The sequence below is a fragment of the Hippopotamus amphibius genome, chromosome 2 (genome assembly GCF_030028045.1).
Source record: "Hippopotamus amphibius kiboko isolate mHipAmp2 chromosome 2, mHipAmp2.hap2, whole genome shotgun sequence".
NCBI lineage: Eukaryota > Metazoa > Chordata > Mammalia > Artiodactyla > Hippopotamidae > Hippopotamus > Hippopotamus amphibius.
This window is the reverse complement of record NC_080187.1, coordinates 50,323,548-50,340,267: the sequence shown is the minus strand read 5'-3', so window position 1 is coordinate 50,340,267 and position 16,720 is coordinate 50,323,548. Positions and strand designations below refer to the sequence as shown.

Sequence of the window (16,720 nt, the reverse complement as noted above, 5' to 3'; positions counted from 1 at the left end):
TGCCAGTGTATTGTGAGCACTGCTTACTTTCTGGCAGAACAAGATGTTGACTTATCTTGCTCTGTTTGGGTCTTAGAATCAGCCTTTTCCCCCAGAGAACTCTAGTTTTTAGAAACCAAGATCTGGGTCCTGGATGTGTCCAGTGCTGCTAGTGTCTCGTTGCTTCTAAGCCCTTTCGTGCAAAGCCTTAATGTCTTTATTTCTGTGTTTATCTGGAGAACGAGAGCGCATAAGGGCACCATGAGTTCACACTGATGCTTCCAATTACAGGAAGGAACACAACAGGGTACCTTCTACTCTTTCTCATTTGCATATTTGTAATTTCCTACTGTAGCAGTGAAAAACACTCCCTTCTCCCCCTTATCAATTTATTTACTCATTTGTTCAAGCCTAGAATGCTGTGAAAGTAGTCAACAGCATTGTAGGCAGTGAAAGTAGTTTTAGCATTGCGAATCTGTGCCACCATGAAATTCCTCCATTCCACCATCCCATCATGTCTCTCAGCAGTGTTTTATCTTTTTCTGTGTTTATGTCTCGCACATCTTTTGTTAAATGTGTTCCTAAGTATTTTATTTTGACCCTTAGAAATGGATTTCTAAAATCCATTTTCCAGTTGTTCACTGCTAGTACATAGACATAATTTGACTTTTTTTCTTTGACCTGTATCTTGTGACACTATTGAATTCACTTCCTGAATTCTAGTAGTTGCTTTATACTAGTTGCTTTATAGATTCCACAGAACTTTCTGTGTAGAAAGTCTTATCTTTGCAAATAGATCTTTTTACTTGTTCCTTTTCAGTCTTTTACCTCTTTATTATGCTTCACTACATTGTCTGGTACATCTAAGACAATGTTGAAAAGAAGTGGTAAGATTTGATATCCCTTCTTGTTCCCAGGCTTGGGGGAAAGCACTCAATATCCCATAATTAAGTATTATGTCTGCTGTGTACCTACCATAAATGCCCTTTACCAGGTTGAGGAAGTTTCCTTCTGTTTCTAGTTTGCTGAAAATTTTGACATAATCATATGGCTTTTGTCCTTTATTCTGATAATACCATAAATTAGATTGATGTAGCACTCAGAATCAACCAATCTCACATTCCTGGGATAAACTCTATTTGGTCATGTATACTGTTTATATATTGCTGGATTCTGTTTACTAATATTTTGGTAAGGATTTTTTTATATGTGTTCATGAGGGATATTGTAATGTTTCTGTCAGGATTGTACTTGGGAAATGTCCCTTCCTTCTTTGTTCTGAAAAGGAGTTTTGGTGTTACTGCTTCCTTATCTGTTTGATAAAATTTATCTGTGAAAATAATAAAAGAAATGTACTGTTTGTAAAAACATGTAGCTATAATATCATCACACTAAAAAAATTTTCTTAGAAGTACCATTAAATATTGTCAGTGTTCAAATTTCTGATCGTCCCATAAATGCCAGTAAGAATATCGTAACTTTAAAAATCATTTTGATTGATAGTAGGTGGTAATTAAAGTGATATTCTTTTCCTTATATTAAGGTTCGTGACAATAAAAAATTAAGAGTAAATGCTGTTATTGCTCCTAAGAGTTCATATGCAGACAAAGCACCCTCAAGATCTTTGAATGAACTAAAGTAAGTCTTGAAAATATTAGAACTAAGCTGTTACTTTGAATTTTGAATAATCATTTATCTCAAGTATATTTTAATTATCTCTGCCACATAAATATGTTGTTATAGGCTGTATTATTCCCTTCCAGGGTCTCTACTGAAGTCTAAAATAAGGAAGAATGTAGGTCCAGGAACAGACCATTGTATTGTTAGTACACGATGGTAATTTTTCCAATCAGTGGAATAATATTGGACTATTTAATAAAAGCTACTAAAATAGTTGGTTAGTTATTGGGAAAATAAAAGGATAAATAGTCACTTCATAATGTAAAAATAATTTCCAGAATGATCAAATGGAAAAACTGCAATTATGAAACAACTATAAGTAAATAAAGTCTTAACTCTGTATAAAAGCAATGGTAGAAACAACAAAAGAAGAGATTAATAGTTTGTAGTTATAAATATTAAACTTTTCTGACAAGGGAATAAATCTGAATATTAATCACTTAATACTAAGTGAGTCAACTATACAAAGAAAAAAAGACTTCCTGTACCATCGTTAATTTATATTTTATTTGTTGTTTATTCACCACTTGTCAATTAGGAGATTTTTTTAAATGATATTTTAAGAAGAAAAACCTACTAGGTGCTTTTCCTTTTAGACAGTATGGATTTTTCTCTTATTTGCGAGAGTTATTTGATGCACCTGATCCTGTCATGAGTTACCTTTGCTGCCAGTATCACGTTCATGAAGTTCCTGTAGGAACTGCAAGAACCAGAGAAAGAATTGAACGGGTAAGAAAATACTGAATCGGTACCAAAAATGTAGTTTTATTAAAACTTTTTAGCTTAAAGTCAAGGAAAACTTGTGAGAAATTTAAAGAAACGTGTCATTATTTTTAACCATACAGAAACCATCATGCTGTTTTACATTTTTAATATGACATGGGACAGTGAATGTTGACCAATACTTTATGACAGGAGTGATGTGGAGTTACCTAGAGTAAATAAATACTTAATACCCATAGGGTAATTAAATTAAGTTAAAATCTGAAAAGAGACACCTGCCTCTTAACCTGATTCTGCCTTGCTTGACAAACATTTGTTCAAACATTAATGGTTTAATCATTGAAATTCTTGTATTCTAGATTATTTTTCAGACAAATTATACTTTAGGATGGTAGGCTAGAATATAGAACTGTTTTGGTAAGCCCTCACAGTTTCCATTTAAGATTACTTCATATGTGAATGAGCATCCTTAATAAGATCTCATTTTCCTGTAGTAGAGTGCCGTAAACTCCGAGTTTCTATAGTCTGATAATGCTCCTTGGAGTTTTCTTCTCTTTACAAGTAATCTCCAAGACTCCAAACCACTTTCATTGCTTTTATCATTGGCACAAGTAGGGAAGAGGTCTCTTCTAGAACAGATTCTTCCATAATACCAAGTTGCCATATTAGTACTTAATACTGCTTGTATGCACCAATTACAGACCTAACTGCTATTTATAATATTGAATTTATTAGAGAATGTGTTTTAAATTTTTAACAGCCAGTCTACAAGTATCCCTAGGATACTCATTTGTAATTTAGGGCCTCTATATTCCTCATTAACAGAAGATAGAAATGGGGGTTTATTACCAACCCATTTTTCAAAGGCAGGCAAATTATTAATCATGGTGATCATTTGGGGAAACCGAAAATAGAACTCTCCATGTGGGTGTACCTCTCTTCAGTCCTCATTGATGGGGTTTAAAAAAAGATGACAAGACTGTGCATAGACCAATCCAATTTCCGTCATAACTTCAAGGGTAGGTAGGGCGCTTTCTCTGAAGGTTAGGACAGTAGGCATTCTTTACTGTTGCAGAAAGACTATAGAATATTTGGTAAGGGCTTTCATAGCTTTACTTTGGGGCAAAAAGGAACAGTACTATGCTTGGAAAACCCTTTCACATTTTGAACAGTACTTCAAGTTGGATTATTTTTATGTACTTTTTAACATTTTAAGTCATTTAGAGAGCTTTAACTGTACTGTCTGTACTAGAAAAGTAACATTGCATATAGTAAAGCAAAGTCAGACACTTTTTGTGAAGCCCTTGACATTGTCTTGGCTATCTTTCAGAAGATGCAAACCTTCATTGAGGAAATTTACTGTGTTAATGTTTCATGTCTACCTAATGACAGTAATGGCTATATTTCTCCCTTAGAAAAAAAATTCTTTAGTGTAAGTCTTGCTTTATTATCAAGTCTTGACATCTTAGGTTCTATAAATGATTGTAGTCTATTTAAGGAATTGTTCTCATTAATTTAACCAAATAGACAAAGTCTTGAAAATTGACTGCTGACCTCCTTAGTTTAGAGTGCTCTCACCATCTCTGTTAGTTTCAGTGTGCTTAAAACTTATTTTCATGAAATGTGGGTAGGCTAACCTCATCTAGGCTTTCCTTTTATTTCAAATTATTCAGCCTTTGTAGTTACCAGTTTATACCCTGTTAAACTAAGTGTGCTTAAATATGTCTTATCTCTTCACTTAGATTGTAAACTTCTGGAGAGAAACAAGCCAAAAGAATATTGATAGTAAACCTTTAGAGATGGGAAAAAACTGCGTTCCAGCAGCCTATTCTTTATAAATATACAGAAACAGATCCAGTAATGTTATAGTGTTTAGAATGTGCATTAGTTTGTGAAACTCCTTAAATAAATTCTTGAGAGAAAATATCTGTAAAAAATGTAAAAAGAAGTCTTTGAAATCCTTTAAAAGTGTGTTAAGTATCCCCCAAATATATAGGGATTAAGTATAAGACTATCTTTGAACAATATAACTGAGGGGGAGGGGAGAGTAAATGCATTAGTTGAGATAACACAGTTCAGTCAACTGGGCAGCTGACTCCTGGTATCTCTTCTGTAGATAAAACAAAATTCCAGAAGTATACTTACTTGGGAGAGATTGTATAGTGAAGTACAAGTATAGCCAACTTTGGTAGTTGTTTTTGGTTTTCTCCCAGTTCTCTCTCCCTTAATGTTGTTTTCTAAAATAATAACCTGGAATTTATCACTAACCTTTTTAGATATGTTGGATACATTTTTAAAAAAATAAATGAAAGTATATCTAGTATATTTTGATCTTCTAAAACTCACTTGATCTGCATTTTTAATTCTTTAGTGCTTTTAAAAATAAATCATAATTATTCTTAGATTGCACTGAATGCTTATTTTACATTATAGGTAATACAAGAAACCCGATTAAAGCAAATTTATACAGCCGAAGAAAAGTATGTGGTGAAAACTTCTTTTTATTCAAACAAAGTTATTTCTAGTAACACATCCCTAAAAGTAGCCCAGTTTCTCACAGTCACCGTGGATCTAGAGCAAAGACGACACTTAGAAGAACAGCTAAAGGTTGGTCATTTTTAAAAAATTTTTTATTTTTAATTTATTTTTTATTGAAGTACAGTTGATTTACCATGTTGTATTAGTTTCTGGTGTGCAGCCAAGTGATTCAGTTTTAGATCTATACTTTTTCACATTCTTTTCCATTGTGGTTTATTACAGGATATTGAATATAGTTAGTTCCCTGTGCTATACAGTAGGACCTTGTTTATACATTCTGTATATAATAGTTTGCATCTGCTAACCCCAAACTCCCAATCCATCCGTCCCCCACCTCTCCCTTTCCCTTGGCAACTGCAAATCTGTTCTCCATGTCTGTGAGTGTGTTTCATAAATAAATTTGTTTGTGTCATATTTTAGATTCCACATAATAAGTGATATCATATGGTATTTGTCTTTTTGCTTTCTGACTTACTTCAGTTAGTATAATAATCTCTAAGTCCATCCATGTTGCTGCAAATGGCGTTATTTCATTCTTTTTTTTTATGGCTGAGTAGTATTCCATTGTCTATATATACCACTTCTTCTTTATCCATTCATCTGTTGATGGACATTTAGGTTGTCTCCATGTCTTGGCTATTGTAAATAGTGCTGCTATGAACATTGGGATGCATGTATCTTTTCAAATTATGGTTTTGTCTGGATATATGCCCAGAAGTGGGATTGCTGGATCACATAGTAACTCTATTTTTAGTTTTTTGGGGAAACTGCCATACTATTTTCCATGGTGGCTGCACCAGCTTACATTCCCCCCAACAGTGTAGGAGGGTTCCCTTTTCTCCACAGCTTCTCCAGCATTTGTTATTTGCAGACTTTTTAATGATGGCCATTCTGACTGGTATGAGGGGGTACGTCATTGTGGTTTCAATTTGCATTGCTCTGATGATTAGCATTGTTGAGCATCTTTTCGTGTGCCTATTGGCCATCTGTTTATCTTCTTTCAAGAAATATCTATTTAGGTATTCTGCCCATTTCTTAATTGGATTGTTTTTGTTATTGAGTTATGTGAGTTGTTTGTATATTTTGGAAATTAAGCCTTGTCAGTTGCATCATTTGCACATATTTTCTCCCAGTCCATAGGTTGTGTTTTGTTTATGGCTTCCTTTGATGTGCAAAAGCGTATAAGTTTGATCAAGTCCCATTTGTTTATTTTTGCTTTTATTTCTATTGCATTGGGAGACTGGCCTAAGAAAACATTGGTATGATTTATGTCAGAGACTGTATGGTGTCATGTGTTTATATTTAAGTTAAAGTTTGGTTATTTTGATTTGATATTGAGAGAATATTAACTGGATTTATACTTTAGCCTGTTTTTTTAAATATACTAATAATTTTGCATATTCCATAGGAAATTAATAGAAAATTGCAAGCAGTAGAATCAGGGTTGATTGCCTTACGTGAGACAAACAAACATCTAGAACACAAAGATAATGAACTTAGACAAAAGAAGAAGGAGCTTCTTGAAAGGAAAACCAAGAAAAGACAACTGGAACAAAAAATTAGTTCCAAACTAGGAAGGTATCTTTCAGCCTATTCTGGGGTAAGGGGGTTGGGAAGGTGGTACAAAAGCACTATAAGGATATTTATTATTAGTTATACCTTGTAATGATGACACAGTTCCCACCAGCACACTGTGTAAAATTTCTCTCTCAAACTTAAACCCTCCTACCCAAAACACAGGACAAAAGGAGGTAAAAATCTTAAGTGTTGTGAGTTTTTCTGTTCTCTTAGCAGCTGTTCTCATCCCTGGACCCCTTTCTATTCTTAAAAATTATTGAGGACCTTGAGGAAGTTTTGTTTGTATGGATTATATCAATTGATATTCACCAAATTAGAAATTAAATAATTCATTAAAATGATAATAAATTCATTACACGTTAACATAAAATATTTATGAAAAACAATTTTCCAAACAAGATACATTCAGCAAGAAGAGTGACATTGTTTTTACATTTCTGTAAATCTCTTTAGATGAAGTCAGTTGTTTTTTCATATGTGCTTCTGCATTCACTTGATTGTGAGATGTTTTGGTTGACGTATATGAAGAAAATCTGGCCTCACATAAATATGCATCTGGAAAAGGGAGGAGTGCTTTAATAGACTTTTCAGTGTATGTATTCTTTAATGTTACATCAAAACTTGCCAAGGTGTGTTTTGTTAAAGTTTAATTGCAACATGGAATCTGAAATCATCAGTGAAATTGTGTACTGATAAATAACCTTAAGTGCATCTTTTACCTGTGGATGACTTTGTTACATTGTGCTAGCTTACTGTGAGATCCCAGGCAATTGTTCTCAGAACTGGTTGTAAGTTTTTCATTTAGATATTTTGTAGAAATTTGGAATATATAAGATGGGATAAAAGCTATTAGGATGTTCAGTCTAGGGGAAAGGAACTGTTCCAGTTTCAGGGTTTTTCTCATGTCCTATCATGACACAGTGCAGACCTTTTTGTTGATTGTTCTTTTATGCTTCTTTTGTATAGAATAAAGATATAGATATTAATGACATAGTAAGTGACAGCTCATTGCCTTGTTACAAGTTTACCTTGATCTAATATAATAGTGTTTCTAAACACATTCATAAGTTGAATCATATTTAAAATGCTTTATGAAAATTTGGTTATTTTTTTTTTAAGCAAACAGTTGCCCATTAACTTTTATTTTAAAAGTCAGCAATAAACCTTGGTTGCTTAAAGAAAGACACATCTATTTAGTCTAACTGCCTAGACTTTTTTTCTACTTCAACCCTTCACTTCTATCTTCAGTCATCTATAAGACAGTCTTTACTGTTAAGCTGCTGTACTGAACTCATTGTCTAAAACTAAATTTTCGCCTCGTAAAGTAATGTTGCTTTTTGTAGTGAAATAACCTTTCTTGTCCATTGTCATCCTGCTGTCTCATATCTATAGTTACTTGCTTTGGAATACTGCAGTGGTGACATGGCTAGTAGTCTCTCCTTGACTAGTCTCCTTCTCTGTTCAGTGCATCCAGAATACTGTCATCAGGCTTATCTTCTCATGTTCCCACCCCCTTCAAGAATATCTACGGTGACTTGCTACCTTTACGACATGAAATTTAAACACCGCTTTCCTTTAGATTGGCCTTCAGGTTTTTTAGAATCTTGTTCACTGCACCCATGCTAATTCCCTCCCTGTCCTCCCCAACACTCTTTTCATGTACCGTTGAGTCCACTCTCCACAACATCCACTGAACTTGTCCATTCTTGTTTATTATTGCTTCCGTCCTTTGTTCTTGACTTTTCCCTGGAGGCAACATGCTCTAGTGGAAAGAACTTGAACTTTGATGTCCAACACATCTTACAACTTAGTATCTGTGATCTTAGGTAACTTAATTAACTTTTGAGCCTTAGTTTCTCCATCGTAAAGAGCAAAATATTAGCTTTTAGGATTGCTGTATTGTCTTTTCATTATATTTTTTTAACTATTAATCAGATCTCCACAGTTAAGCTCCTTAAAGGAAGGGACTGTATTTATAAACAATATATATCAGTTATGGGCCAGACACTATACTAGGTGTGTTGCATAATTTGCCTTTTTTTAATCTTCACCAAAGCCTTGTAGGAGAAGTATTATTATTATTTACAGTTTATAGATGAGGAAACTGAAGCTCAGAAGAGTAACTTGTTTAGTTACACCGCTCATTAGTGGCAAAGAGGAAATTTAAATCCATCTTTCTGACTCCAGATCCCATACCATTAGCGCTAGCATTACCTAGACTATGCTGGGCACATTAATATATCTCAACAAATACTTTTTGATCTTGAGTGGTTGCATAAAATGACTGTTTTAATCTAGAAGTTAACAGTTAACGTCTGAGTAGCATTGTTAAATAGCCCATAAAGCAGCAGGAGACCTAAGAATTTGGGCTCAATCCTCGTGTTTTCTCTGATTTTTACATCATTATGGATTTCATACAGTTTAAAGCTGATGGAACAGGATACTTGCAACCTTGAAGAGGAAGAACGAAAAGCAAACACCAAAATCAAAGAAATAAATGTTCAAAAGGCAAAACTTGTTACTGAATTAACAAACCTGATAAAGGTAAGGCATTTTCTTGATTTTAGTCATTTTTCTTGTTGTTGCAGGTCAATAGCAAAATCTTAGCAAGAGATTTTTAGTGTAATGACTAAAACAGTAGATTTGACATTTAGCATTATAGAGCAGTAAGCTGGTTAAAAGCACTCATTAAACTGAATTATTTTATTTCAGATGACTCAAAGGAAAACTTAAAAACTCTTAAAAATGAATGAAAGACATATTGGTCACATTAGAAGAAAGTTATTTTTTCATGGTTTATAATTTTGTTTTTTAAAAGAAACTATTTTACAACTAAGAAAAACAATATAAACTCGTAGGGGTTTTTTATTCCTAGATTTGTACTTCTTTGCATATACAAAAAGTAGATTTGATTCTTCAAAATACTACAGTGATCTCTGAGAAGAACAAATTAGAATCAGATTATATGGCTGCTTCATCACAGCTGCGTCTCACAGAGGTAAAAGTTTTGCTTTTATTTTTGAGGCTTCAGACCAGTTTGAAGATGTGTGTGTGTGTACATGTATATATATACATATATACTTATATGTACATATATTGGGTTGGCCAAAAAATTTGTTTGGGTTTTCTTGAGTTATAGAAAACCCACGAACTTTGTGGCCAACCTTATATATATACATATATCTCATGCCTTGCAATATGCATTTTTTGGTATGCTCTTTAATGTACAAATTTAATGCATCCTGCTGATGAGGAGGCAATATTTGAAACTCTTTGTATGTGTTCTGCATTTTATGCTATTTGATTGAGGGAGGGGTGGTAATAATCAAAAAAGAGAATCAGAGTACCTGATTTAGTCACTTGAAAACCAGTCTCATGTCTGCTTTCTTAACCAATATAAATTATCGTCATTGCTATTATCGAGCAGCAACTGGTAGCTTTTATTGCAGTTTGTATCCCATAAAGTAAACTTCAGGTGAGTTCTGATGAACACTGATAGAGTGGCGTTAGTGTGTAATCCTGATGATTTAATCTTCTGTTAATATCTGTGAAATGATGATAAATATTGAAATAGTGGTAGGGGGTAATGTACTAAGTTAATGCAGATTCCAAAGAACTAGCAACAAAATGAGGTAGTAACAGTGGCATCATTTTTGAATCTTCCAAATCCTTTCCCAAAAATAGAAGAGCAACTAGGATAACGTAACAAACCCATGGACAACATATACAACAAACTAAGCTTTAAGGTGTTCCTATAGGTATACTGCAGTATATTCTCACACTAACCTCCCAGGGTTAGCCCTGTTGCTAAGGGCGTAACTGCCCAATAATACTAACCTTACTTCAGATGCCATTTGCAAGTTCAGGGGTCCCTGGGCCATCTGACCAACTGGCTACTAATCCAGGGGTTCTCATGACTCCCCCAGGTTCAGTAATTAACTAGTGACTCACAGAACTGAAGAAACAGTTAACAGTTTTATTACAAATGATACAAATTGCTACTAGTCAAATGAAGAGGCATATAGGGCGAGGTCTGGGAGGATCCTGAACAGTCTGTACCCTTTTCTGGTGAAATCAGGATGTGTCACCCTTCTCACACATCAGTGTTCACGGTTTTTATTGGGGTTGCATTACCTAGGCATGATTAATTGATCATTGGCCATGTGGTTAAATTCCAGGGAGGAGGGCTGGAGATTGAGTTTAAGAGATTGGGCTGGTAATAATGAGACAAAGCCCCCACCCTCTAGTAACATGATTTGTCTTTCTGACATTGCCTTCCCCCACCCGGAGTCACTCCTTAGCCTTAGCTAAACTCAGGTGTGAGCCTAGTAGGGGCTCATGAATAACAAAGACTCAGAAAATTCCTAGAGTTTCAGAGGCTTCCTCTCAAGAACTAGGGACAAACATCAGTCAAATTCCCGTATTTTACAACACCCATAAACTCCAAAATATAGGTGGGTAAGATCAAATCAGCAGCAGCATCAAGACTGGTATGGTATCAGAAAGTGTGTGGTAAGAGGCAGAGGGAAGGCTCAAGGAATCCAAAATTAAGTCACCAGCAGGTACTCATCTCTAAAGAAAAGAGGCCCCGTTTGGTGTGGAAAGCTCAGCTGACCAATTTGAGAGCAGCTGAAACTGGGAGGTGACTTTGTAGACTCCAGAAAGGTCAGGTGGTGCTGGAGTGCTTCAGGCCCTGTGAATTTTCAAATCAACTGACACTGCTTTGCAGAATAAAGCTGCTTACTGAGGAGAACTAGAAATAGAAGATAGAGTAAGGAGACAGTAAGCATGTAGTATGTGGTTATAATGCTGACATGGTAGCTAAAGGCACAACACTCTAAACATGGGAGAAGGGAGACAATGTAAGTAAAATAGAATGTATTTCCTGATTGTCTTATAGGTACTATCAGGAAATAAAATACTACTTCAGATTAGATGCTTTGGGAGAGAGAAATGAGGGAGAATTTCAGTATTGTTTATAGTAGGAATCAATATCCCAAAAAAGATATTAAGGCCATAAGGATATTATATATTTGCACATAAATAATCTTTCAAATAAAAATAAAAACTTTCCTAAATGCCAAAAATAGATGAAAAAGGGACACGGGGACAATATAAAACAGATTACATCACTAAAGATTAATTTATATACATGTAAGACATAAAACAATGGCAGAACTAAGGCCAAACAGCAATCACATCATTAAATGTAAATGAAGATAATTCATCTTTTTAAAAAAATTTTTGAAGTAAATTCTAATACTATGCATACTATGAGAGAGATTCAGAAAGGATTAAAACGAAAGGACGATGAGCACAAAGGACAATGATCTTTGGGGGTCAGAAAGACTCAAAATATTAATCAAAAATATCTAAACCCATGAATTCATAATGATACTTAAAAATAATAATGGTCACCTTTGGAGGATATTAGAGAACAAGCTCATGATTTGGAAAAACAGCAAAGAAAGAATCCAGCATTTATGCTGGCTTTTTTATGTGAATTATTTAGGATAAACAAATGAGGGGAAATTTCTCTTTACAGAAGTATTTCAGATAATAAATGCAGAAGGAATTATACTGTTAGAATATCACCACCTTGTAGCTGCTAATAAATCAGTGAATCACATTAGCTGCTAACATCACAAAAAGATAGTCAGATATTTATTTGTGTGTATCCCGATGGGAGGACATAACACCAGCTATGAACTAGTCTTATGCAAAAAATCAAATTTCAATCTGATTAAGCCTCTAGAATAAAGTTTCTCACTCTCAGCACTATCAACATTTTGAACTGGATAATTCTTTTTGTGGGGGGCTGTCTTTACCAGCATCCCTGGCCTCTATTCGTTAGATTCCAGTAGTGCACCTTTCCCTCAGCTATGACAACCAAAAATATTTCCAAACACTGGCCTGGGGAGCAAAATTGCCCCCATGTTTCAGAGCCATTGCTCTAAGACTACCAGTTTACAGGAAATACAGGAGAGCAAAAAAGATGCTGACTCCATAGGAATACAGTCAGCAAAATCTAGAATGTGAGGGACTATATAGGACAAATCATTTACTTTAGCACTGTCCAGTAGGAATATAATGCGAGCTGTATATATCATTATTAACTTTCTAGTGACCAAATTTTAAAAAGTAAAAAGAACTAGGTAAAATCATCTATAATAGTATATTTAACTCAGTAAATTATTTGAACATGTAATCAATATTAGGAAAGTATTGGGATATTTTACTTTTTCTTTTATAAGTCTTCAAACTACTGTAATAAATACAGCACATCTGAATTCAGGTGATAAATTTTCATCAGAAATATTTGATTTTATAAAACTTAGAATTGCAGAACTAAATTCATATACGCAGATTATTCTAAACATTTTCCAGTGGCTAAAGTGAATATTGATATTAAATTCTTCATTATTTTAAATTTTAAGTTAAATATTTAGTTTCTCAATAATTCTAGTCACATATGACTTGTGCCTACTTTATTGGGCAGTGCAGTATCTAAGATAAAAAGGGGAGAGGAAAATATAAGCTAAAAGGGACTTAAAAATGTACCAGCCAGTTACAATGTGTGGACGTTATTTTGATCCTGATTTGAACAAAGCAGGTACAAAAAAAGAAGTTCTAAAAAATAGAAATTTGAATATTGACTCAATAGTTGATAGAGTTTACTGATAGTGTTTTTTAAGTTTGAAAATGTGGTTATGGATTTTTTTTATCTTTTAGAAATACATCACTGTACTATTTAGCAAAAAAATAATAAGATGTGTGGAATTGCTTAAAAATAATCCAGGGAGGGGCCCATGTGGGGAGGGAGTGTAGATGACACTCTAATGGTCATGAGTTGAGAATTATTGAAGCTGAATGATAGATACATAAAGGTTTATTATACTGTTCTTTGTACTGCATCATATGTTTCTACATTTCCCACAATAAAAAGTAAATACTTCCATTCTTGGCTGTGATGAAATAAAAAGGACTCAATTTACCTTCTCACTTTAAACCACTCAAAGATGGGACAAAATATATAAAACAAAGATTTTCAGACATTTAATAACAGCACAGGACAGTGATCCCTAAGAGAATGAAAAACAAAACCAGGTGAGCCCTACAACTGCTTTAGCTTATTGCCTGGAGAGTTTCTAGACCACAGTGTAGGGAAAAGGAATTTAGCAGGAGAGAGCATAACAGTACAGATCCTACAGACATTAAAAGAATGTTAGGAGAACTGTCAATAAATTTGACAGTTCTGATGAAATGAACACATTTCTTAAAAGATACAAACTATCAAAGATCGCTGAAGAAGAAGGAGCTAATTAGAATAGCCCTGTATTTACTAAAGAAATTAAATTTGTAGTTAAAAGCCTTTCCATAAAGAAAACTACAGGCCCAGTGGCTTCACTGGTGAATTCTACCAAACATTTAAAAGAAGAATTAATCCCCCCCAAAAAAAAATAATAAAAAAAAAAGAATTAATATCAGTTCTACCTAAAGTTTCAAAAAGACGAAGAGGAAAGGAATACTTGACACATTATATGAAGCCAGCATTATCAGATATCAAAACCAGACAAAGGAACACTACAGACCAACATCTCTCTTGAACAGAAATGTAGAAATTCTTAATAAAATGTTAGCAAAACAAATTCAACAATATGTAAAAGAGTAATATATCCTGATCAAATGAGTTTATCCCAGAAATACAAGGTTGATTTAACATGTGGAAATTCCTAGGTGTAAATTCATCACATTAACTAGAGAAAAACCACATGATCATCTCATCTCAATATATACAGAAAAAATATTTGACAAAATCCAGCATCCTTTTATGATAAAAACTTTCCGCATCTAGAAATAGAAGGAAACTTCATCCTCCTGATAAAGGTCATCTACCAAAAACTGATAGCTCACATAATAGTCAGTGGTGGAAACAGGAAAATGCTCACTTTCACCAATTTTATTCCACATTGTACTGGAGGTTCTTCTAGTGCAATAAGGCAAGAAAAGGAAAAGGCTTACAGATTGAGACGGGAGAAGAATCTTGCCTCTTTCAGACAAATACTATTTCTGTAGAAAATATTAACGAAGCTACAGAAATGCTGCTAGGTTGAATTTAGCAAGGTTGCAGAATACAAGTTCAATGTATAGAAATGAATTGTGGTTCCATCTGTTAGCAATGAACAATTGGAAACTGAAATTTAAAAACAATGCTGTGTACAATAGTGTCAAAAATACTAAGTACGTAGGGATATATATAGATATAGATATAACCTATACACTAAAAACTATAAAACTTTGCTGAAAAAAAGAGTAAGACTTAGTAAATGGAATTGATTGTGTTCATGGATCGATGATTCAAGATTTGTTAGAATGTCAGTTCTCCTCCAAATCTATAGATTCAATAAAATTGCTAGCAGGTTTTTGGAAATGGACTTAGAAGAACTTTGAAAAAGAGCAAATTGGATGACTCAAACTACCTAATTTTAAGACTTATTACAAAGCTACAGTAATGAAGACATCATTGTATTGGTGTAAAATAGACATATGAATCAGTGGAACAGAGTAGAGAATCCAGAAATAGATGCACACATATACGGTCAATTGTTTTTTGGCAAAGATACTGAGGCAATTTAATGGAGAAAGAACAGTCTAACAAATAGTGTTGGGACAATTGAATAGTCATATACAAAAATGAACCACAACCCTTACCTTATACCATATACAGATGGGTCATAGACTTAAATGCAAGAACTAAAGCTGTAAAACATCTGAAGAAAACATAAGAAAAAATATTAGTGACCTTAGTTTTGACAAAATTGGACACTAAAGCGTGAATTATAAAGGGAAAGAAATCAAACATTGTCCTTCCTCAAAATTAAAAATTTTTCAATAGACACTTAGAAAAGGCAGGCTACAAACTAGGGAAATGTATTTGCAAAGCATACAGCTGACAAAGAACTTGTATTTAGATGAAGGGCTATTACTGTGGGCCAAATCTAGCCTCAGGTCTGTATGTGTGAAGTCCCTGCAAGCTAGGAACAATTTTTGCATTTTTAAAAGCCCCTACCCCCCCCCCCAAAAGAAGAATATATGACAGACTATATGTGGCCCTCAAAACCTAAAATATTTACTTAGCGGCCCTGTATAAAAAAAAGTTTGCTGACCCCTGCTAGATACTATAAAAAAATTTTTTTTAACAATCATCAATATTCAAGGAAGACAATTCAGTCAAAAAAAAGGCAAACGATTTAAATATATTCTTCACTAAAGTACACAGAGAGCAAATAAGCACATGAAAAGATGCCCAACCTTATTAGTAGGGAAATGTGAATTAAAGCCGTAATGAGCTACCACCACAGACCCACTAGGGTGACTTAAAATTTTAAGACTGACCAAACCAGAGTGCTGGTGAGGGTGTGGGAGCATCTGGAACGTGCATATATTTTGGGTAGAGATTTAAAGTGAAAAACCACTTTGGAAGACCATTTGAGAGATTCTTAAATGCTAAGCATATACCTGCCATATGATCCAGCCATTCCTTTCCCAGTATTTACCCAAGAGAAATGAAAGCATACATCTATGAAAGACTGGTACAGAAATGTGTAGCAACTTTCTTTGTAATAGCTAAAAAATATGAAGTTCTACAAAATGCAGAATGCTTAGTGACAGAAATAAATCTGGTAGCCTGGAAAGGGTATGGTGGGATGCATTACAGAGGGATACAGAGTTGTTGAAGGTGATAGATATGTTCATTATCAGTGGTGATGGTTTCACTGATGTACATATTTGTCAGAATTCATCAGGTTGTACACCTTATATATATGCAGGTTATTCATTAGTTACACTTCAAAACTGAAAAAGTTTAAGAAAAAAACTTAGGATTTCATAATTTGTTTCACCGACATCTTTTCAAGTGTGAAATTTTAAACATATACAAGAGTAGGAAGAGTAATATAACATCCGTGTGTCCACTACCCCTGTTTAACAGATGTAACACTTTGCCATATTTGTTGCAGGTTTTTAAGACTGTTCATGTATCCAGAGTCCCCTTGTACCCTTTTCTATCCATTCTTCTACTTTCCTAGAATATACTCCTTTCTGGCAGTGGTCTGTACATGATTCACTTTACGCTTAGTCAGAAACAAACCTGTTGTGTAAATGTGAACTATAATAGTATCTTTTAGTGGAAAGAGTCTTTAGAGGCTGGGTAGACATAGGA

The 16,720-nt window shown here is 34.1% G+C and overlaps 1 protein-coding gene across 5 annotated transcripts in view; it reads left to right on the top strand.

Moving 5' to 3' along the window:
* Window positions 1-16,720, top strand: part of SMC5 (structural maintenance of chromosomes 5) — a 96,639-nt gene that overhangs the window by 65,263 nt on the left and 14,656 nt on the right. For 4 of the 5 annotated variants that reach the window (XM_057720277.1, XM_057720278.1, XM_057720276.1 and 1 more), the window contains 6 exons: window positions 1,523-1,617; window positions 2,256-2,388; window positions 4,816-4,989; window positions 6,329-6,498; window positions 8,919-9,042; window positions 9,374-9,496. In XM_057720277.1, the coding sequence (XP_057576260.1) occupies window positions 1,523-1,617; window positions 2,256-2,388; window positions 4,816-4,989; window positions 6,329-6,498; window positions 8,919-9,042; window positions 9,374-9,496 (819 nt within the window). The remainder of the gene's footprint in view (window positions 1-1,522; window positions 1,618-2,255; window positions 2,389-4,815; window positions 4,990-6,328; window positions 6,499-8,918; window positions 9,043-9,373; window positions 9,497-16,720) is intronic. The other variant, XM_057720279.1, reaches the window with a different exon arrangement.